Source organism: Parus major, chromosome 15, assembly GCF_001522545.3.
Source record: "Parus major isolate Abel chromosome 15, Parus_major1.1, whole genome shotgun sequence".
NCBI classification, from domain to species: domain Eukaryota; kingdom Metazoa; phylum Chordata; class Aves; order Passeriformes; family Paridae; genus Parus; species Parus major.
In genome coordinates, this window is record NC_031784.1 from 10552936 (window position 1) to 10572953 (window position 20018).

The 20018-nt window shown below is 40.1% G+C and overlaps 1 protein-coding gene across 3 annotated transcripts in view; it reads right to left on the bottom strand.

Annotated features, from left to right (window-relative positions):
• The window catches only part of SPPL3 (signal peptide peptidase like 3), a 61996-nt gene that overhangs the window by 12755 nt on the left and 29223 nt on the right, over positions 1-20018 (bottom strand). For 2 of the 3 annotated variants that reach the window (XM_015643605.2, XM_033518140.1), the window contains exons 2-4: positions 10697-10774; positions 5013-5107; positions 2164-2283 (exon numbers count right to left, since the gene is read on the bottom strand). In XM_015643605.2, the coding sequence (XP_015499091.1) occupies positions 2164-2283; positions 5013-5107; positions 10697-10774 (293 nt within the window). The remainder of the gene's footprint in view (positions 1-2163; positions 2284-5012; positions 5108-10696; positions 10775-20018) is intronic. The other variant, XM_015643606.2, reaches the window with a different exon arrangement.

Sequence of the window (20018 nt, forward strand, 5' to 3'; positions counted from 1 at the left end):
AAGAAAATTTAAGAAGTGTCTGCATATAAAGAGCACCATGGAAACCCACAGTTCTATCAATACTTCAGAGGGGGGAAGAAAACCAGAAGCAGTAGGGAAAGAACAAAGTGTGGCAACTTTGCACAAACCAAACCAAGAAGCTCTTTGGAGGCGCTTGGCAAAGAACACTGCCCAGAAACCCCGAGTGCTGTCTGCCCTCCCTGCTCCCTGCCCTGCCTCCTCTTTGTCCCAGAGTCTCTCCTCCCCTTTCCTCCGCTCCAGCTCTGCCGCACAGGGAGCCCTGCAGCCCCGGTGTCCCCATACTGGGCTCGCTCAGAGTCAAACTGCAATGACTCCAATGCAGAGAGCCCGCGAGGAGCCGCTCCCAGCGTCGCTCCTGACTGTTCAGGCTTCCAGTGCCAAGCCTCAATCCCAATGATTCAGTCGGGAATCCCCTGGCTTAACTCCTGTCTGCAGGCAATGCCAGCTCTGGGGCTCTGCCCTCCGCCGAGCACTGGGTCCTGGCCTTGGCTGCTTGCTGCACCTATGCTTGCTCCTGACTCTTCCCTGAAAGGCAAATCTCTGTGGGAGGAAGATTTGAGAGGGATTTAAGAAACCAGACATCAGCTGTAATTTAGCAGTCCCCCACATCAGCCCCTACTAGCTATAGAGGATGTAAAATAGCATGACCTGAGCTTGGTCTGTGCCCCTCAAGGGACAGAGGGACCAAGTTCCACAGACCCAGGTTCACAACTCCAGCAGGGTCCCATCGTCTCTGAGGAAGCTTTGCATTTCAGAGATCCTGGGCTTGATGACAGCCTCTGATGCAAGCCCAAGGAAAAGCACAACCATACCATAAAACCAGGTTCAAGACTAAAGATACCAAACTATTCAAGACTAAAGAGCACCAACCCCCAGTCCCTTAAGACCTGCAACAAGCCCCAAGGGACACAGGATCCTCTAGTTACACACAGAAGTGTTACAAATAAAGTTACAAACCCCAAGATCATTTAAAAAATAAATGGACCGATAATCCCAACAAATTAAAATTCTTCTTTTGTCATAAATCTTTCCTTGTAATATCTTACAAATTTGTGTGCATATATTTATTTCCCTGTTATCTAGCATACAGTAGAATCTATCTGAAGTATTTTTTTAATAGGAAATAACATATGTGTCATAGGTCAATGTTACAAAAGCAGAAGTCAACAGGCCTCTACAGGATGTAGCATTAGACAGGAGTCTCAAGACTGGAGATTTAGATTTCACACATCTACATCAGCTCTGTTTAAGAGGCTGTCACAGCTCAGGAGTTAAACCATAAGGGCAAGGCCTGCAATGAAGTAGGAGAGGATGAGAGGTATTTAGGAGTTTAAAAATCTTCACAGACTCAGTATGTGGACTGGGTACAATTTTTAGAAGCTGCTGTGTATCTGGAGCAGTAGGAAGAATCTTGCTACTCTCAACAGCATCTGGTCTCTTGAAGAACTGCAAAAAGATCAATAGGCCAAAAATTTCCAAAAAGAGATGCCCTGGCATTTATTTAAAAGACAAAACATAAATGCTAAACAGGACTGGAGGATCTGCAATTTATTTGCAGGTAAGTTTCAATTTTGTTCTGAATTCAAGCAGTGCAAAGTACTAATATTCAAATGTTAGTGAGACCAGAAATAGAAAAACTGCATGAAAGCAAAACCAAAATTAAAGTAGGAAAGAAGTCTCTGGACAGGGTCCCAAAAGTTATTTCCCATGAAGTACTTGAATTATGAAATACCATGTACATTTTGAGCTCTTGAATTATGAAATACCATGTACATTTTGAGCTCTTGAATTATGAAATACCATGTACATTTTGAGCTCTTGAATTATGAAATACCATGTACATTCTGAGCACTAATTTATAAACAAGTGCACTTCATGCAAAACAACACATCTGGGCATGTTTAGACCTCTGGCAATTTATAGTTCAGTATGTTTAGCACATCTCTAAGTGGAAAATGCTTCTCAAATAATACTTGTCACTTTATTTATAGCTACACAGACATGAAAATACAACTGTGAAACCCAATGACTCTTTTTCTTAATGTACCATGACACATACTACAATTCTTACCAACAATATTTAGTTATATCAGTACTTTCTGTTCTATTCCAAGTCTTACAAAGAGAAGAAAGCTTAGTCACCTGCTGTGCATATTGTAAAGACAACCTGAACTGAGTCGAAGAAGAAGAACATAACTAGGAGAGACACGGACGCTCCGATGGGCAGGAACAGGGCCTGGGTGGAATCGATGGTTTGAATACCTGCAGGAGAGAGGGGACACTGAGCTCGTGTTTGGTGCCACACGGGGCCAGCAGGCCTGGCCAGCACAGGGCAGGGCTCTGGCAGCACATCCCCTCTCAGAGTGCTGGCCCAGGCACAGCTGCCCGTGCAGGAACGCTCCAGCTGAGTGTGCACTGCAAGAGCCACTGCAGAACCCAGGAGCTGAAAAGTTCAGTTTGATCTCGTGCCATAGACAGAACAAATGACAAGGTACAAAAATAAGCATTATTTAGGGATTAGAATCACTTTACACTGAGATACATAAATGTGAACAGAGCATATGTGAGGTTTACTTAATCTCTGAACACAAGAGCCTGAGCAGTGTTAGGCTGATCCAGTTCATGCAAGGGGTGCCACAGCTTCAAATTCCACTTGGGTGAAGGCCACCAAGCTCTTAAATTTCATCACAGGCTGCAGTAATGAGATAATATCAAGCCAAACAATAAAGGACAGTTTTCAAAAAATACCCAAGACATTTACCTGTTTATGAAACCACCAAGACAGTGAAGTGCACTGTAATTGCCTTTTTGCTAAAAACCAACATGAATTCAGGCTCACATTTAATTGCTGGCAGTAATTTTCAACAGGGCAGAGATACTGAGTTATTTTATTCTTTAGTACTTCCCTCATCTCACCAGTGTAACTACTGGGGATGTTAACCATGGGACAGGACAACTTTTGCTGTATTTCTGACTTTTCAGAATTACCAGCAAAATTAGAAGCCCACCTAACCCCAAGACTTAACCACTCTCTGTAGCTATATCTACATTTGATCTCTGGGGGGGAAAAAAGGCATATGCAGCAACCCAATTAAAAATACAAGATACACTTCTACATGTGGAAAACTAAAGTAACAATAGGAAACATCTGAAGTAATCACTTGGTAAGTGACCAACAGAAAACAATACAAGACTAACACCTAGAAGAGATGTAAAAGCAGCTTGACACCAACTGTGTTATCCCAAAATAATTAAACACTGCTCTATGAAGGGGGTTTTACCTATCCCAGGATTTGAAGGATAAGGTTGTGAGACGTATCCAGGCAAGTAAAAATACACACAGATTGAGGTTCTGTGTGAAAATGTGTCTTATTTTACTTTTTCCTATCAAGAGTGGCAAGTCACATCAGTAACAGGGCACCTGTATAACTCAATTACCAATGTATCTGATTATGTTTAAAAACATCAAACACACATGAAATACACTCAACTACGACTTAGTATTTGTTATAAATATTCAACCATTTTCATAAAAGAAAAGCTTAACAAAAAGCATGGAAGTCATGACTCTTGCACATGGTCATGCAATTTATTAGTACATGTCATGATCTATTACTTTTAAACTTAAGTAGCACAATAAATTTTAAAAATAAAAAGCAGGACTCAGTCACTTGGGATTTCTACATTGCTGAGGTCTGGTCCATTAAGGTAAAGTGCTATGTAGATAGTCCAGTGAAGACAGTGTGAAGACACAGAAATTCTAATCTATGACTTAGATCTGATCCCTCCTGCTCTGAGAAAGCACATTTATTCACATGCCCTTCAACTTCCCAGGGGAAAAACTGAACAAAACAAAAATCCAGAAATGACACACTACACACCACCTTGGCATCTGGGAATTAGTGCCTGCAGCATTAAATGTCAGAGTTCTTCATTTCATTTCTGATCATTTTGACAGCTAATCCCCTTAATGTGCTTATTCCCCAGCCCCAGACTGTCTTCTCTTCCTTCCCAGATGCCAAAAGCCTCAAATGCTCATTGCTGTATCACCAAGCACAGCAACCTCTCTGCTCTGTGCTGCCAACAGAAGCAGTGCTCTGACAACTATTTAAATTGCAAGAGTCTACATTAGAAAAGACAAAACCAGCAAGAGACACATACAACCTATGTTATTTCATTTATCATTTTAAAGCTACACTTCTTGCTTTAAACAAAACAAGCTTAGCATTCAGGGTTTCATGCACAGGGCTTCTCACTCCTGTCTTCTATACTCTGGGAAACTATTTCATTCTAGAGCCTTTTCTCAAAATAAGGGATTACCAATCGCCTTACGTTAAACTCAAGCATGAATCTGCAATCCCCTGTGCACACCGTGTTCCACTCTAACTGATCAGTTCCATATTTTTACCTGCAAAGCTGTGCATGTCAGATGGCCAAGCTGCCTGGGACCTATTTATAGAGTACAGAAGGGACAGTCACCATGCAGGAGCTGACATGTTAATCCCACTCTGAATAGACAGTGTGCAGACACATATTTGTTGCTGCCCAGAGCCATGTGAACTCTCTGCTTCAGCTTCTCTACTGATAAGGTGAGTCCTCCTTAGGGACTTGTGAGTGCACCCCCGATCTCTCCCTGCTTACAGACTGGCCAACACACCACAGCAATGAGCTCCAGGCAAAAAGGAATTAAAATCCCTTCTCCTAACTGTGGGGTGGCTTTACTAAAAGTAAAGCTGTTTCCATTTCCAGTCAAACCTGACAAATTGTGCCACGTGCAATTTTTATGCCTCATGGAAATGTTATGTTGATGTTTTAAATTCAGCTTCCATGGGTGTGACCCTGGACAGCAGTGTCAGAGCACAGCGAGTGGGGAGTCCCAGACACAGCCTGGGATCAGGTGAATCTGCAATGCAGCAGCTCACACACACACACAGGTGAAACAGGAGGTGCAGCACTGAGGTGGAGCAAACAGGGTAAGGAGTAAAGCTGACCCTTACTGTTATTGGTGCTGTTGCCATTAAAAGACCCAGCGGCGCTGCTGTTGTCTTTCTCTTTGTCTTGATTCTCAAAGTCCATGTTCAGAGACCTGCAGGGAACAAAGCAAATGTGACAGATGAGTTCCAAACTCCTGTTTAGGCTCATCAGCTGCAGTCTCATTGCCACTGCCACAGCAGCCTCCCCCTGGAAAAGCCCTGGAATGCTGGTTATTAGAAACACCACCAGACACAGTGGGAAATTAAAATAACTCAAGTGCTTAGTTCCAAATGAGGCCCCACATCCCAGATTCTGACAGTGACATCGGTCACCACAATGTCTACACTGGGGAGTGTGAAATATCTGTGCTGCTGTTTGCTGTTACCTGATTTCTGGGAAGTGCAGAACACAATGGAAGCACAATGAGTATTTCAATTCTCTTGGGAATTTGAACTCTTTCCAAGTTCTCATTTTTGTTCCTTTTCATTCAAATCTGACTATCAGGTTTCATTTTTAAGACAATAATATTTCCTTCCTCAAAATGTTGTTATGAATGACCCAAACTAGCTTTTAAGTGTCTGCTTAATGTAAGTTCTTAGTTCACTGAAAAAAATACAGCAAAGCCTAGAAAATAACCAGATATACATTTTACATGCACAGAACAGATGACTAGAGGAAACTCTGAATAAATAGTACAAATTGATACACACTTCTATTAGTCCATAGGAGCTGACAACACTCCCCTGAGTACCCAGGTCAGCTGTCATTAATTCATCTTTTCATGTTGATATAAACACTTTAAAAGTTCCAATTTAGCACAGTATTCTACTCCTTTTGCCACAGTCCTTCCCATTGATACAACTTCCAGATTATATTGTAACACATTTGACATAACTTTCTGAAAAGGGGGAATTTCACTTAAGGTCTGTTTTGACCAGCAATAATTTCTATTGTTAAATTTGATGTGCTTTTTAGCAAAAATACCAGCAATCAAGTTTACCATGACAGTTTCTCATTCTGATGCATGTAAGGTATTCCAAATTTAGCTGCATATTGATTTATTCAAACAAGCTACAGAGAACCACCAGAAGCACTGTGCATCTCCCACTGTACAGCTCCTGTCTTAAGCCTACAGCAGCATCCAAGTATTTCAATAAATACTTCCAGGTCAACAGGCATTAAACTTCTTTTCAAGTTTAGCTTAGCTCAGTTACATAAAGCAAACAAATGCTATTCATTTATCTGACCAGTAATAAATACACCACGGTCTTCTAAACTATTCTAGAGGTGTCACAGATATTTTATTGCAGTGCATTGATCATCTCCTGCAGTGCACAGGTGAGCAAGTCTGTGCTGCAGTCCCAGAACCTGGAATTAGGCACAATCAGGTCTATAGGATAAAGACACACGTGGTGTATTAAAGACAGAGGTTAAGCAGCTTCACTCCATAAAACAAAGCCAAGAAAAAGGCTCTTCCAGCACAGAACTGGTTTGTTTTCTTTGCTTCTATTAAGCAAGTGCTCCCCAACAGTGTTATGAGATTAAAGCAGCTTTTTTGTCTCAGGCAAAACATGAGGAAGCTTCCACCTCAGACCCACAATGCTTCTACACAGATCAAGGATCATCAGCTAAAGAGTTATGGAAAATACACAGAGGCAATGGGGAACACTAAAATTCTAACAAATTAATCTGTTGTTCTTAGCTTGTTCTAAGGATCTCTTTGCTCTGCCCTTTATTTGGAGTGCCTCCATCCTTCACTCACACTCCCTTTTTCCTCATTATGCATTGTAGCTTTATAATTTTCCTCTCAGGCTATAAAGATCTGGGAGGAGGCTGACAGCTCTCCAGGACTTGGTCCAAGACTCAGGCAAACAAGATAATTCTTTTCTCAGTGCAGCATTTTGTTCCCCTCTGAATTAGCACAGTTTAGCAAGAACCTCACACCATCATTTTCCCAGTGGCATCAGGCAACTCATAACTTAAGGGATTGCTATCAGCAGAGAAAACTGGAAATAAAACCTATTAGATCTACTGCTCATAAACAACCTCAGCCCCTCTCTTTTCATTGCCATAGTGTCAGCAATTATTATTACCTATAAATATCCCTGCCTCCAAAGTAAGCATAAATTAGGAAATTACTTTCACTTAACAACACAGCTGCTCTTCCAAGCCAACCTCTGAATAATCTCCAACTGTTTTATGATTTAGCTCTTCCCTCTGCCACAAATTATCACTAACATATTAAAAAAAATTGAGAAGCGATCACTGAAACACCTTCCAAGAAAGTTAAAAATCATACTGTAAAACAAGATAAACTCAGAACTACTGGGCTATAGAGATATGGCAAGCTGGGAAACATTTTCTGTTTTGTTCAAGTTTCTCCTGGGATCCCAAAGGGAATGTTGAGTCAGCATCTCCCCTGGGGCACTGAACTGCTCCATTGTTTCTTCTGTGGGTCCTCAGAGCTGGATGCATTTCCAGAGCAGGGTTTCAAAGCAAGGAGTCACCCTCCCACAGGGAGCCCCTCCGAGGGTTACGCTGAGGCCAAAGGAATGAGTAAAATGAGTAAGCTGCTGGCAGGGCACTGCCTGCAAACCTCAGATTCAACTGTGGATCACTGCAGAAATGCCTCGGGAAACCCTGCAGGAGATATTACTATCAAACAACAGAGACAACAGGAACGAAAGGATCTGTCTATAGACAGATGCAATTTATTGAGATGTTGCCTCTTGCTCTAGCCACCCATCAGAGAGCTCTGGGAGCATGGGAATGCCAGGCTGGAAAGGCAACCCTCAGCACACCATGTTCACAGGACACTCTGGGCTCACCATGAGCTACTTTCTACTCACACGCACACTGTGGATACCCAAAGCCTGGAGACAAAAGGCCCCAGGGTCATCCCACACTTCTTGGTTTGGCTCAAAAGCAGGTATTTGAACAGGTAGATTCTAGGTTAAATCTGGCTTTACATAAGCTGAGAGCCCATGTCTGGGCTCTATCTGTGATAGGATAGAAACAGATTTAGCTGTTACCTGCAAAGTAACCCAAACATTTAAGTCACAGAGAAGCATTTGGACAAGAATAGGTGGCTGTCTTGCCCTTGGAGACAACCTGTTTCAAGCTGAGCTCACGTCTTTAAAAATCCACAACGAACACATCTACTTGCATGCTCCAGTTTACAGCTCCTAATGGTTTAAAGGATTAGACTTGCCCCTTTGGCAGCCAATAATAAAAGCATGTCAAGTTCCAGGACTGAGAGCAGTCAGAATGTGCATGAGAAACGTTCAGAAGGGCTGGAAGCTAAAACTCCTGACCCGGCACAAATGCAGGCAGGAAATGCTCGTTCATGCACAGTTAGAGAAGGGGAACTCAACTCTATCACTGCACTTTGTTCTGGTTCTGGGCTTTGCTCACTATTTATTAGACATTCTTCTGAGTATGCTGGGGGGATTAGGATTTTTTCATTTGTTTTGGACAAATGCTACTTTTATTAATAAGGACAGTGGACCAAGACTTTCCTTTGTTCCCTGATGCCGCCTGCCTTAGATTAGATCCACCACACACGTAGATTTTATCCTAATAACTCACCCACCCAATTCTTTCTGATCCTATTACCGCACTTCTGTTTCAGCCACTTGCCATTAATACTACAATAACTCTACCTGCTTCTTTTCAGTTGAAAATCAGAAACCAAAGCCACCTTCTGCAACACAAAGGTTAAATAAGGAGTGCTATTTTTTTCTTGCCTTACAACAGCTCTGCAGGAGATGAGCACTCAAATCCAGATGAACACACCACTGCTGACAGATGGGAATGAGCACCCTAAACTGTAACTTTAACCTTTCCAGCACATCAGTCTCCTAAGAAAATTCATCTGCTTTGCCAGAAGTTTTCATTTTACTACTTTAAGAATTTCCAGATGAATATAATTTTGCAACTTACTACCACACTTCAATTTCTTAAATAACTTAATTGTATTTCACACCCCTTTGTTAACACCACTGCACAATTTTCCATAAAAAACTGCTTTTGACCTCGCTCACTGATCAAAGAGAATCAGTTTGTCCAAGTCCCCAGCACAGCTGTGGGCTTCAGCTCAGAAACCTGCTGAAGAAACCACATATAGGAAATTAATCAGGGAAGTAATTTTAAAACTCTGGGACCCCTCTTTGGTCTGTAACTCCCATGGTGGGTTACAGACCTAGGATACAGGCAAAGGCAAAAGACTACAACAGGACATTTCCTCCATGGATTTGTACCCATCACCATCCCACTACTCCATCCAGTGAGTCAGACTGCTCTGGAGTTTGCAGTCCTCGCTAGGTGAGTAGTTTTAAACATGAACTATATGACAAAATGCTAAGAGCATGTGTAGGTACCAATAGGAATAGGATAGCAAACAGCAGGGAAAATTTTGAAGGACAAAGAGCTCCAAGAAAGACAAGCAATTTAAGTTCACACATTCCTGCTGTTTTATATTGCAGTAGGTTTTCATAATTGAATTTTAATAAATGCTATGGCTTCTTGCAGCCAGATGCCTAAGTCCTTTTTAAACAACTGCATAAATTCAAATAGTTAAAATCTAATTAGTCCCTCAACTATATGCTAATCTGACTCAAAACTTCAAGGAAAAACTAAACAAATACAATCTTTGATTACCTTTTTATTCTGATCACCTCTAGATTTTGTTTTCCTACAGCCTTCTATTTTAATTTCACCAGCAGTGCTGTTATCTAACGCTCGCTAACAACAACAGACAGCTCTTGTACAAAAATTGGCTCTTTCATTATATGACTTTATTAACTTACAGTAGTGATATAAAACCTCTTAACCTAAAACAGCTGCAGCTTACATCATATGGATGAGCACAGCCATCATCTATTTCAGGAATACTCATAGCAGTTCTGAAACTTTGCAGTGAGTATAAGGCTTTTTTATCAGAGCTGTGAAATGAAGCAATGTTCTTCAAAAAGCAGAAAGAAAAACGTGCTGTATTTGAGTATAAAAAAATAATACTTCCATATTGTGATTATATTGTTTTAATATGTCAGTGTGAGCCTCATTCCTTAGGTGCCACTACAATAAAACAAACTGTATAATACAGCATGCAAGTCAAAAAGGATAACTGTGTTTACTCTAAACTACACTCAAGTCTCCTAAAATGAGGAAAACTTGATTTTTGAAGACTTAAACTCATCCTGCAGCAGTTCTCAGATGCTTTGCTGGAATCCAACACTGACAGTGTTTCCCACTTCTGTAGGAAGCTGTTACTGCCACTCGAGCAAACACAGTGGGACCCGGAGATCGCTGTTCCACGGGACAGGTTTGAAATCACAGGAGAGCATTCTCAATCTACCACCACTGGCTAATGTATAGAAAATTCTGCTGTTGAGAACATTACCTTCTATCTGTCTCAACAATCCTTTTCTACTCTCTAAAATAGGATTTTACTGAGCTGTCCTCAAGGACTGACTTTTAAGTTATATGTACTTGTACCATGACAAACAATGACATCTTTCAGAAATGCCAGCTCAGTATTATTTCTTCCTTTTCCATTTCCTTCTCAGAAGCAAATAGTTTTTTTACATTGGCTGTGTCTGACAAAGGTACAATGAAACAAAAAGCCATAAACTGTATTCAGTCACTTGCAATATTTTTTCTTGAAAAAAACTTTACAGAACCTTGAAAAAAAAAATCTTACCTGAAACTGCCGTAGACTATGAGGAGAATAGAAATCAGGAAGGTAGACACTTGACTGGAATCCACAAGGGAATATGCCCTGGAATTATGAAAAAGAAGGCAGGTTTGTCATTGTGAAATGTCCATTTCTCCAATGCTGTTTGCTAATTCTTTTCCATATTTTAACAGAAATAGAGAACTGGATGACAAATCACGGCAGCTGCCTCTGAAGTTCTTGTCTCATCTAGAACGCAAAACCTGTAGCTTGTGAATTAACTTATTATATTCAAGGCTGCAGCATGAAAAACCTGTACAACCACCAAAGGACAATTCAAAAGCCTTGTGGTAATTTATTCTGAACTCACCAGATTCAGGGCTTTTTGTCCCTCAAACTCATTAAAATTGCTTCAATTGCAGCTACTGCAAAACTCTGCACGTAAAATCAGTAACCTGTTTTCCACAACATTTCTTACATCTTCAAAGTGGAAATATGGCAGTCAAGGCTCATTTAGTTGGCTAGGAAAGCCCAAAAAACCAAAGCCCAAACCTCACAACAAGCAGCAACATGCATTTATTAAACCCCACACAATCAATTCCTTATTCCATCTTGCAGATCAGGCAATGCAGGATTACTGATGGACATTTCAGCAGGAAGCTTAAACCCAGCTTTATCTGATTGGTTTCCTAAGGTAACACTCTGTGTCTAAAGCATGGAAATATGAACATTAGCACAGGCCTCCGTGCTGGAGGGGACACAGCAGGCAAGGAGAGGCTCTGGGAGTCACTCTGCAACTCCCAACAGGTTTTCCATAACTTGTGCTAAAGTAATAGAAAAGAACAAGAATAATACTCAATGTTAATTGCATTAGTCTTATCCTACAAAAGACCTAACTGAATATTTCTGAAACCAACTAAAATGCCTAATTTCAGCAAGGCTATGGATATGGAACAAAGATAATTGAATTACATGATTGTTCCAAATTAAGTATCACTAAGCAAATAAAAATTGAAGATACGAGAGAGTTTAAGAAACACTCATCCCATTCCCAATTCAAAAGCAATTTAGAGATAATTACCAAACCACCAGACACACAATTCAAAATACTTTCTTTTAATATATAAACAGAAATGTGAATCTTCTACTACAGAAATTCAGCATTAAACATCACTGACAGACTGCCTCTTTTAGATGAAATTATATACTTGTTGCAATAAGCTTTTAAGAAATTAGAAACTACTCTGGGTAATTACCATGAATAACTTCCACATATCTCCACTAAAAGTGAAAAACAGGCATCTTATTTGCTCATAATGTTGGCCAACACATAAAGAGAATCTTAAGCTTTTAAGTATCAAATTTTCTTTGTATGTATGACCTTTAGTTACCAGGCTGTGGAACAGAGGCCTAAAAAGCATCCATGAAGATCAATATAGTGAATTGCAAACTCATACAACATAATAACTCAGCACTTACAACCAGTGCCCATATAAATGTTCAGGTTATACACAATATAGTTCACTGCACATTATTTTCATGCCATGGTTAAAGCTAAACTCACACCAAAGGAAGCAGCCTGAGGACAAGCACATTGGGTTTATGTCTTGTTTCTAATTCTGATTTCAGAGGGAAGCATTCCCTGATCCAGCCTTGTGCAAAAAGAAAGCTTTGTATTGTTTGGATTTGAGAATAAATAGTGGAACACATCTATTAAAAGAATACTCAAACTCCACAGCTATGAGAAAAACAAAATGAATGGTATTTTAGAATGGATTAAACATGGTCAGGGTTATGCACTGAATTTTATTAACTTATGTTCATAAAATTTTATCTTCACAAGTCAGCAAATACTTTTGAGATGAACAATGTTTTCTGTATAATTCTTCATTCAGTGACAACGCTGGAGGCTATGATAATTAAAATGCCATTTCATCATAATTTTAAACATTAATCAAAACAACACTGAAAATGTTAAAAAGATTCATAAACCAGATAAAATAGAGATGATACATGGATCAGCCCCGTGCATAATTCATAAGTTTTGTATTAAAACTGAGAGTTTGGTTTGATGAAACTGGTTGATGGAAAACTCTGGTTTGATGAAAGAACCTAAAGAAATGCAAACCCATGTTAAACAATGATCTAACACATCCCAGCCCAGCTGACAGGCTGCAGTGGTGCTCAGGACAGCAACCTGCTGATTCTGTGCAAGGCAGAAATGAGAATTACAGCCCTTCCATTCCACACAAGGAAAGTGCAACAGAATAATTAGAAACTCATCACAGACCAGTGATATTTCCTGACCACTCCCCATAGAGATCCTGTAACAACCTAAAAGATCAGTGTTGCTACCAGGATAATGGTCTGAGGGAATTACATATTCACTAATATTCCAGCAAACAGGGCCAGGGAGATACAGTCACACTTTCCTTCTTCCTGAGGCAGCTGGGAAAAAAAACAAGGCAAAACACACTGAGTGTGACAGGCTGAACCAAGAGAGCAGCTCGGGCATGTCCAGATTCCATCCAAAGTTTCCAACACAAGTAACCCACAAGCAAACTTGAAGAATAATTTTACAATGCCAAAGTGAATCTCATTGTAATAAAACCTCACATATTTTAAACATTAAATTTCCCTACATTATTTAAAGTATTGCACAAGACCTGAAACCAGAACTGCTTCCTAAAATCCTAACCACTGACTGGATGCACAGTTGGTTAAGAGACTAAATATCCTTGATCCCAAATAAATACTTCCTAATACATTAATCTAGGTTAGAGGTAATAAGCAAATGACTGTCACATGAAAGAATCAAAAAGTAAGATTACTGCCAAGTTTTTAATATTATTCAAAATGACAGTGTCTTGCAAACCAATTTGTAATTTTAACTGAGATTTAAATAACCTTCTACAAGTCCAACAGATTCCACATGTACATAATGGGATTCTCCTATAGGCATATTTCAAGTATTCAAGTTCATATATACTCTCACAGCCAAACAGCATCAGTACCAGGTTCTTCTCAAATGGCATCAGACAAAACCAGAATCCACACCAATGACAGTTTTCAGAAACTGCAGTCACATTTAACCAGCCTTCCACTGAACATATAAAAATGAAACCAGCTTCCTTCTAACATGGTATTTCTGTAAAACCCTTCAATCTTGGAACAAGTAATAGAAACTTATGCACAGAAAATACCTGAAACAAGCTTGTGCACAGCTGTACTTTGACTTAAATACTGATTTTAGATGCAATTCTTGGTACTTACAACACAACAATCTACAAAGAAAATATTATTCTTCATCCTCAATCTGAAAACCAATACTGGATAAGGCCATGCTAAAGGCTGCTTTGAAGACTGACTTCAGTGCAGTTCACCTGTGTGTTACAAGAACAACTCCCAACTCATTTCCAAACTCTAGCATATGTGCAGGACGCTGCTCAAAATACAAAGACAACACTGGTTTTCCCAAGGAAGTACATTTTTCAGGATTCTTGCACTACCACACCTGAAACTCAACATCCATGTAAGGAAGCTGGTTGAAGAATTATTACTAATAAAGCTATCAGATTCTTACTTAGATAAATAACAAGTAACTAATTATTATACCCTAGTACTTAATAAAACCAAGCACACTGGTGCCTTAAGACCAGTTTCTCAGTCAGCTCCTGAGAGGCGACTTCATCATCATTTCCTCTTCAACCTGAGATCTCACTCTGCCCCAGCATCTTTACATGGCTGAGATCAATTTTCATAAATTCTCTGCCATTAGGCATCTATTTCTGGCAGCTCCATGGGCAAGTGCTCACAACACAGAGCCTGCTAAGGCATGCCAAGCCAGAGACACAGCGAGCACTGTTCCATAACATATTCTGTGTGTCCACCCCACAGCCTCACAGTGAGAGCATTGTCCCTACAACAATCCCAGCAGCGAGCTCTCCAGCCTGGCACAGACTGCTCCATAGACCTTCACCTAGAGAACAATTCCAGGGATGCCCAGCCGCTGTGACACACCACACTCCCAGCACTAACCATGCAGAATACACCACACCACTCTGAGCTGGCGTTCCAAGCAGCACTCTCCTCTCTTCTGGGAAAAAATGAATAACTTCTGTATTCCCAAGGGAACAGAGACCCACTTCATCCCCAGCTAGGGAAGGTGGTAACCAGCTAATGAAAGCTGCCACAACAACAGTAATGGCACTACACTGGAGACGCTTGCAAGCTCTTTTCTCTGAATCAGCAGCTGCAGGTCAAGCTCCTTTCCCCTGTCCCTCCAGGTCCAAGGTCTATATACCTAATGAAGATAATACCTATCCTTGTGGACATTTACCCTACAAGGTCTCTGCCTACTGTTTTCCTATTATGTACCTTTTGAGTTTTTTTTCCTTTGCATTTCCACTCAAGAAAATCACCCAGTCAATATAAGCACTGGTTTTCATGTTTCAGTTCCTCCTTATCACCACAAGATATGCAAGATATGACTGGATAACAGTCCTTCCAAACCTGCAGAAGGAACCCTTAGGCAAAGTCTGGTGATTCTTTTTGCCCTCAATAAGAAATTGGAACTCACTTTGTTCAGTGAAGACCCAAACTAGGAACTGAAGGTGTCTCCAGATGACATTGCAGAGCACTGCCCTCTACACAGCCTGTCATGGGCAATCTGAAATGATCACAAGCCAACACAGCCATTACAAAAGCAACTTCTCACCTTCTCCAATCACCTGTTCTTCTTCATCTCACCTCTGCAGAACCATCTGCAAAACCACACATAACCAGACTGAGGAACCTGCCTGCCTGGATAATAATAATAAAGAACAAATGGGAAAGTTTCTCAAGTGATTCAGACTGCTGATCTGGCCCATCTCTGGACATAAAATTAAAGAGAAAAGGCTTTTCAGTAGCAGCATTAGCTTAAGTACCCCAAAATTATTGCTCAAGATATCAGGGAAGTTTTATGTAATTGGAATAAAAACCCCTTTTTGTTTGCACAAGATGCCTACTAAATTCATGATCATAAATACTCAGCCCATCGATGTTTCAGTAGCAAATATCACTCCCAACTTCCAGGTACAAGGGAAATTATTGTGAAGAATTCTGCCAAGGGGGGAATGAGAGGCCCATGCCCTGAAGTTTCCATAGCAATGCACGCTGAAGGCCTTGGCCATGCATCATTCTCATACAAAAGCTGCTGTAGCAGCAGCAAGACAAACCTTCTCTGCATATTTACTGTACAAGAATGCAAACAACTGAGCAACAAATAAATCACAATGACTTGGAAAGTGCAGCAGATGAACCAAGTTCACTAAAGCCCACATGAAGAGAGATTGCATTTCATCACATATTTTTCTTTATCAGTGATCAAAACATCCACAAGTTCACAAGATTAAGGAAAACAAGACTGTAAAAGGATGGTGAGCATACTAGATAGGCTTGAGTACAGATGGATTAAAATAGAAGAGCTTTTGCTGTGTTTAATGGGACCAAATCTACAACTTGGAGACATCACAGAATTGCAAATTCACACTGGGAATGCAAGGAGATAATTTAATTCACTGATCTCTGGGGAGAAACAGTCATGACAGGTGTTTACCTTATCACTTGTTTAAAATATAACTGGTGAAATTAAGGGACTTTCTTGACATGTAATCTAAGTATTTCTGACTACAATTTTAGTCCACAAGTTTTCTTCTATATAAAAGTCCTTTTCAAAACTCACAGAGAGCTTTTCGTACTGGCCACATCTGGGGTAAAATGAATCCATATATGAATTCACTCACATATTTCAGTTTCTGAAAGATGTGGCTGCTTGAGAAGTGACCACACAAAACTTCAAATATTCTTCAGCCCACGTTAAACCATGACTATTTACCCAATCAATATGGTCCTCTTCACCTGCATTTCAAATACCACCCTTGTAATCAAATGTCCACTGTCTCCTCACAAGGTAAGACGTTAAGCCAGTGACAATAAGCCATGCCCAACAAAACATGCATCCCAATTCTCTTCAAAAGAAAATTCCTCACAGGTAGGTACCAGCATCAGCAGTGACAATAGAGCACCTTCCTCTCCCTCTCCCTCCCTGCTCTGCACTCAGCATTCATTCTCAGAACTTGCTGAGGGTACACATTCACTGTGAGGCTCCCATCTCAGCTGATGGGAACTCTTCCAAAGGGAAACAGAAAAAAACCCCAACAAAACACCAAAAAAGCCACCAAACCAAATCAAATCAATCAACTTCTGCTGGAAATCTGGTGTTCAGTGTCAAAATCAAGGATGAAGAAAGTTTCCACTCTCTTCCCTCCAAGGGTTTTGTGTATTTCAAAGCTTTCTTAGTGTGTTTATTCCATCAATGATTGTCTTAGCAACAGAAAAACAGAAAGTCAAGAAATAGCAATTGGTAAACTCAAGGCAAGTTGAAGAGTATTTTTGCACTTCCTCTGCCCCACACCAGGTTTTTAGAACTATTAACTCCACATAGAAAACAACATTCACCTTCACACTGCTGCACTGACCCAATGCCTGTGGCTTTTTTTGGATCATGTAAGAATGTGCCCGTCATGAGGAAAACATTTTCCTGAATCTACCTGCTTTGTAAACATTTAAAACATTCTACTATTTTATTCCTTAAAAAGAATGTGTGGTAACTCAGTGATTAGGGCAATTTATTGCTAAGAGCAATTCACTTCTGATGCTCCAGTACCTGGCATTTGTGAGTTGCCACTGTAGAGTTATTTATTAAGAACACAAATTAAACTCAAGGACTCCAGAGCACAGTCCTGGGGCACATGAAAGGAGAGCACTGCCATGGATGTGAAGATCAATTACAGTTAATTGCACAAATACTCATTTTGGCTGGGGGGTGGACTCACTCCATAGGTAAAACCAATACTACTTTTTTCCTCTACTGGATTCCAGGTCAAGGGTATGACTAAAAAGCCTCTTTCAGCTGCCTTACATGTGTAAGATATATACATATTTAAGAGCCTCCATTAGGCTTGCTGCCAAACCAAAGTTAAATCTGAGTGTAACAGTTAAAGGTATAATTTTAAGTGTGAAGTCATTGCACCCACAGCTGTAAACATATCTCAACACTATTCCATTCTTTAGTGTGATTCATAGGAAAAGCAAGCAAATTGCTATGGCTTCACTCACGTTAAAGGAATAGCTTGTTTTCTGAAGTAAGTTTACAATTTCATCTCATTGTCATGTGCAGATAAGGAATGCTAAGTATGATTAATTCATGGAAACGTGGGTTATGTCAGAAAATAAACTTAAAACAAGTTTAAAGTGAAACAAAACAAAAGAAGTAAAAAGAGAAAAGAGTCATGTGAAATGTCCCACTAAAACCAGACTTTCATACACAGACTCTAGGGCTCAGGCAGGCATTTCAAGCTGTAACCAGAGAACAGCTCTGCTGTTTACCAGGCAGAGGTCCCAGAACAATATTTTCACACTATTAAATACCATGCATATATATATACATTATTATTTTTTTTTCTACGCATACAATTTTAAATCCCAATTACTTCTATCCTTTCCAGAAAGCTGTTTTCCTAAATTATCTCTGCAAAACCAAATTCTAAGCTCCCAACTAAATTGCTAAGAGCAAACACTCCTCTGAGCTCACTTTGAGAGGAAATTGAAGAATCCAGTAAAGCTTCGGGAGACACAGTCTTGAAAAAAAAATATTTTCTGTTAAAAACATTCTGCAAGCTACTCCTCTGGTTCACCTGACTGTTTGCCAACAGAACAAAGAATTACATGTTTCACAGTGCTTAGGAATTACAGCTTCTGGAAGATTTCCAGATTTCACATTCAGCTTGCGAGGAGCACTCGTTTCCTCGCAGGAATGGGAGAACAACTTCCAGTCCCTGCATGGAAGCGTAACAATACTTTACTCGTTCAAAGGAGCATTATTCCAGGGAAGGAATACACAGGATAGTGCCCACATACCTCAAAAGTATTTTCAGCTCCTGATGTTCCAGTGGAACCACAGTAAACAGGATATTTGGGAGCAAAATTTGCAATTGGCAGTTAATGGAGAAAAATTAACCAGTACAGCTTCAAATAAGTTCTATTGGACACACACATCTGAGTATGAAGTAACCAGAAGCAAAATAAATATCCAAAAACCATATTGATTGTCTTTGACGTTGTTGTCACAGAAAACACTGCCTTTTTTTATTTCACACTGGAATGGGAGTCTGGATATACAATTTTTACCTCTTAGGTAAACACACACACACAAAATATACTTTTTTGACGTTGCTTATGTTATGGAGGAGGGTTGGTTGGTTGATTTTGATTGGTTGAAAGTTTTGCTCTAAACCTGATGAACGAAAAAAGATCTGGGAACCTTCCTTCCTTTATTTCTTTCTCAAAATAAGGAAAAACAAGGAGTCATGAAAAGCAGGGCATGCTTTTGCTGCCCTACATGTGGCCACCAGCCAAGGAATCCTCTCCAAGAGTAAGATTTTGAAATTGTATCACCAGGTATTTTGAAAATGTGAAAAGAACATCTATACAATGATGTCTGCAATAGAGGACTTCCACTGAAGAAGGAGTATCATTTCAATGAGTTAAACTGAACAAGAATATGTGGAAAAACACATTTGATATCAAGATACAGAGCATGTTAGGAGCAAATGTTTTACTTGATTTTGTATTTTAATTGTGTCATGTTTAATTGAGCTGCATCATATCAAGCAACTTCTTCTAGAACACTGGCATCCTACTACAGACCAGCCCCAGCAATCTGCTGAGCCAAGGCACAGCCCTAACTCTATTTCCTAAAACTACTGTTACTTTCACCCCTTCCTGACAATTAAATCTGAAGGACTCCAGCCTAAGAAAGGATTTGCCTGTGTTGGTTTGAAAATCGAAAGGCTGAAGCAAGAAAAGCCTAACAGGCTCCACTGCAAATTGTATCAAGTTCAGTTTACTCACCTCTGACTTCAGTGGCATTAAGAGTTTTGCCAAAAAAACTTGCTTTTTTCAAATACTTGCCATTTCAATTAGCTTGGGGTTTGGTACTCAAACTTATTCATGAACAGGAGAAGAAGAAAAAAAGAAGAAGAAAAACGCAGCCCAGTTTTTGTGGATGCAGTTTTCATCCAGGCCAGCAGCTGCACAATCTGCAGGTTGTGAGGCAAAGAGGAAAGGAATCAAGATGTGGCCATGGATAAGGAGGGACTAAAATCCTTTTGGGAACAGCTTACAGTAGGATCTCACTAAGCACATGGCAATACACACACATGTAATCCTTCCTGTAACCAACCTTCCATGTGGGAGTAAGCACTGCTTTAATTAATTTTCAAAACAAGTACTGTAGTTGCTGCAA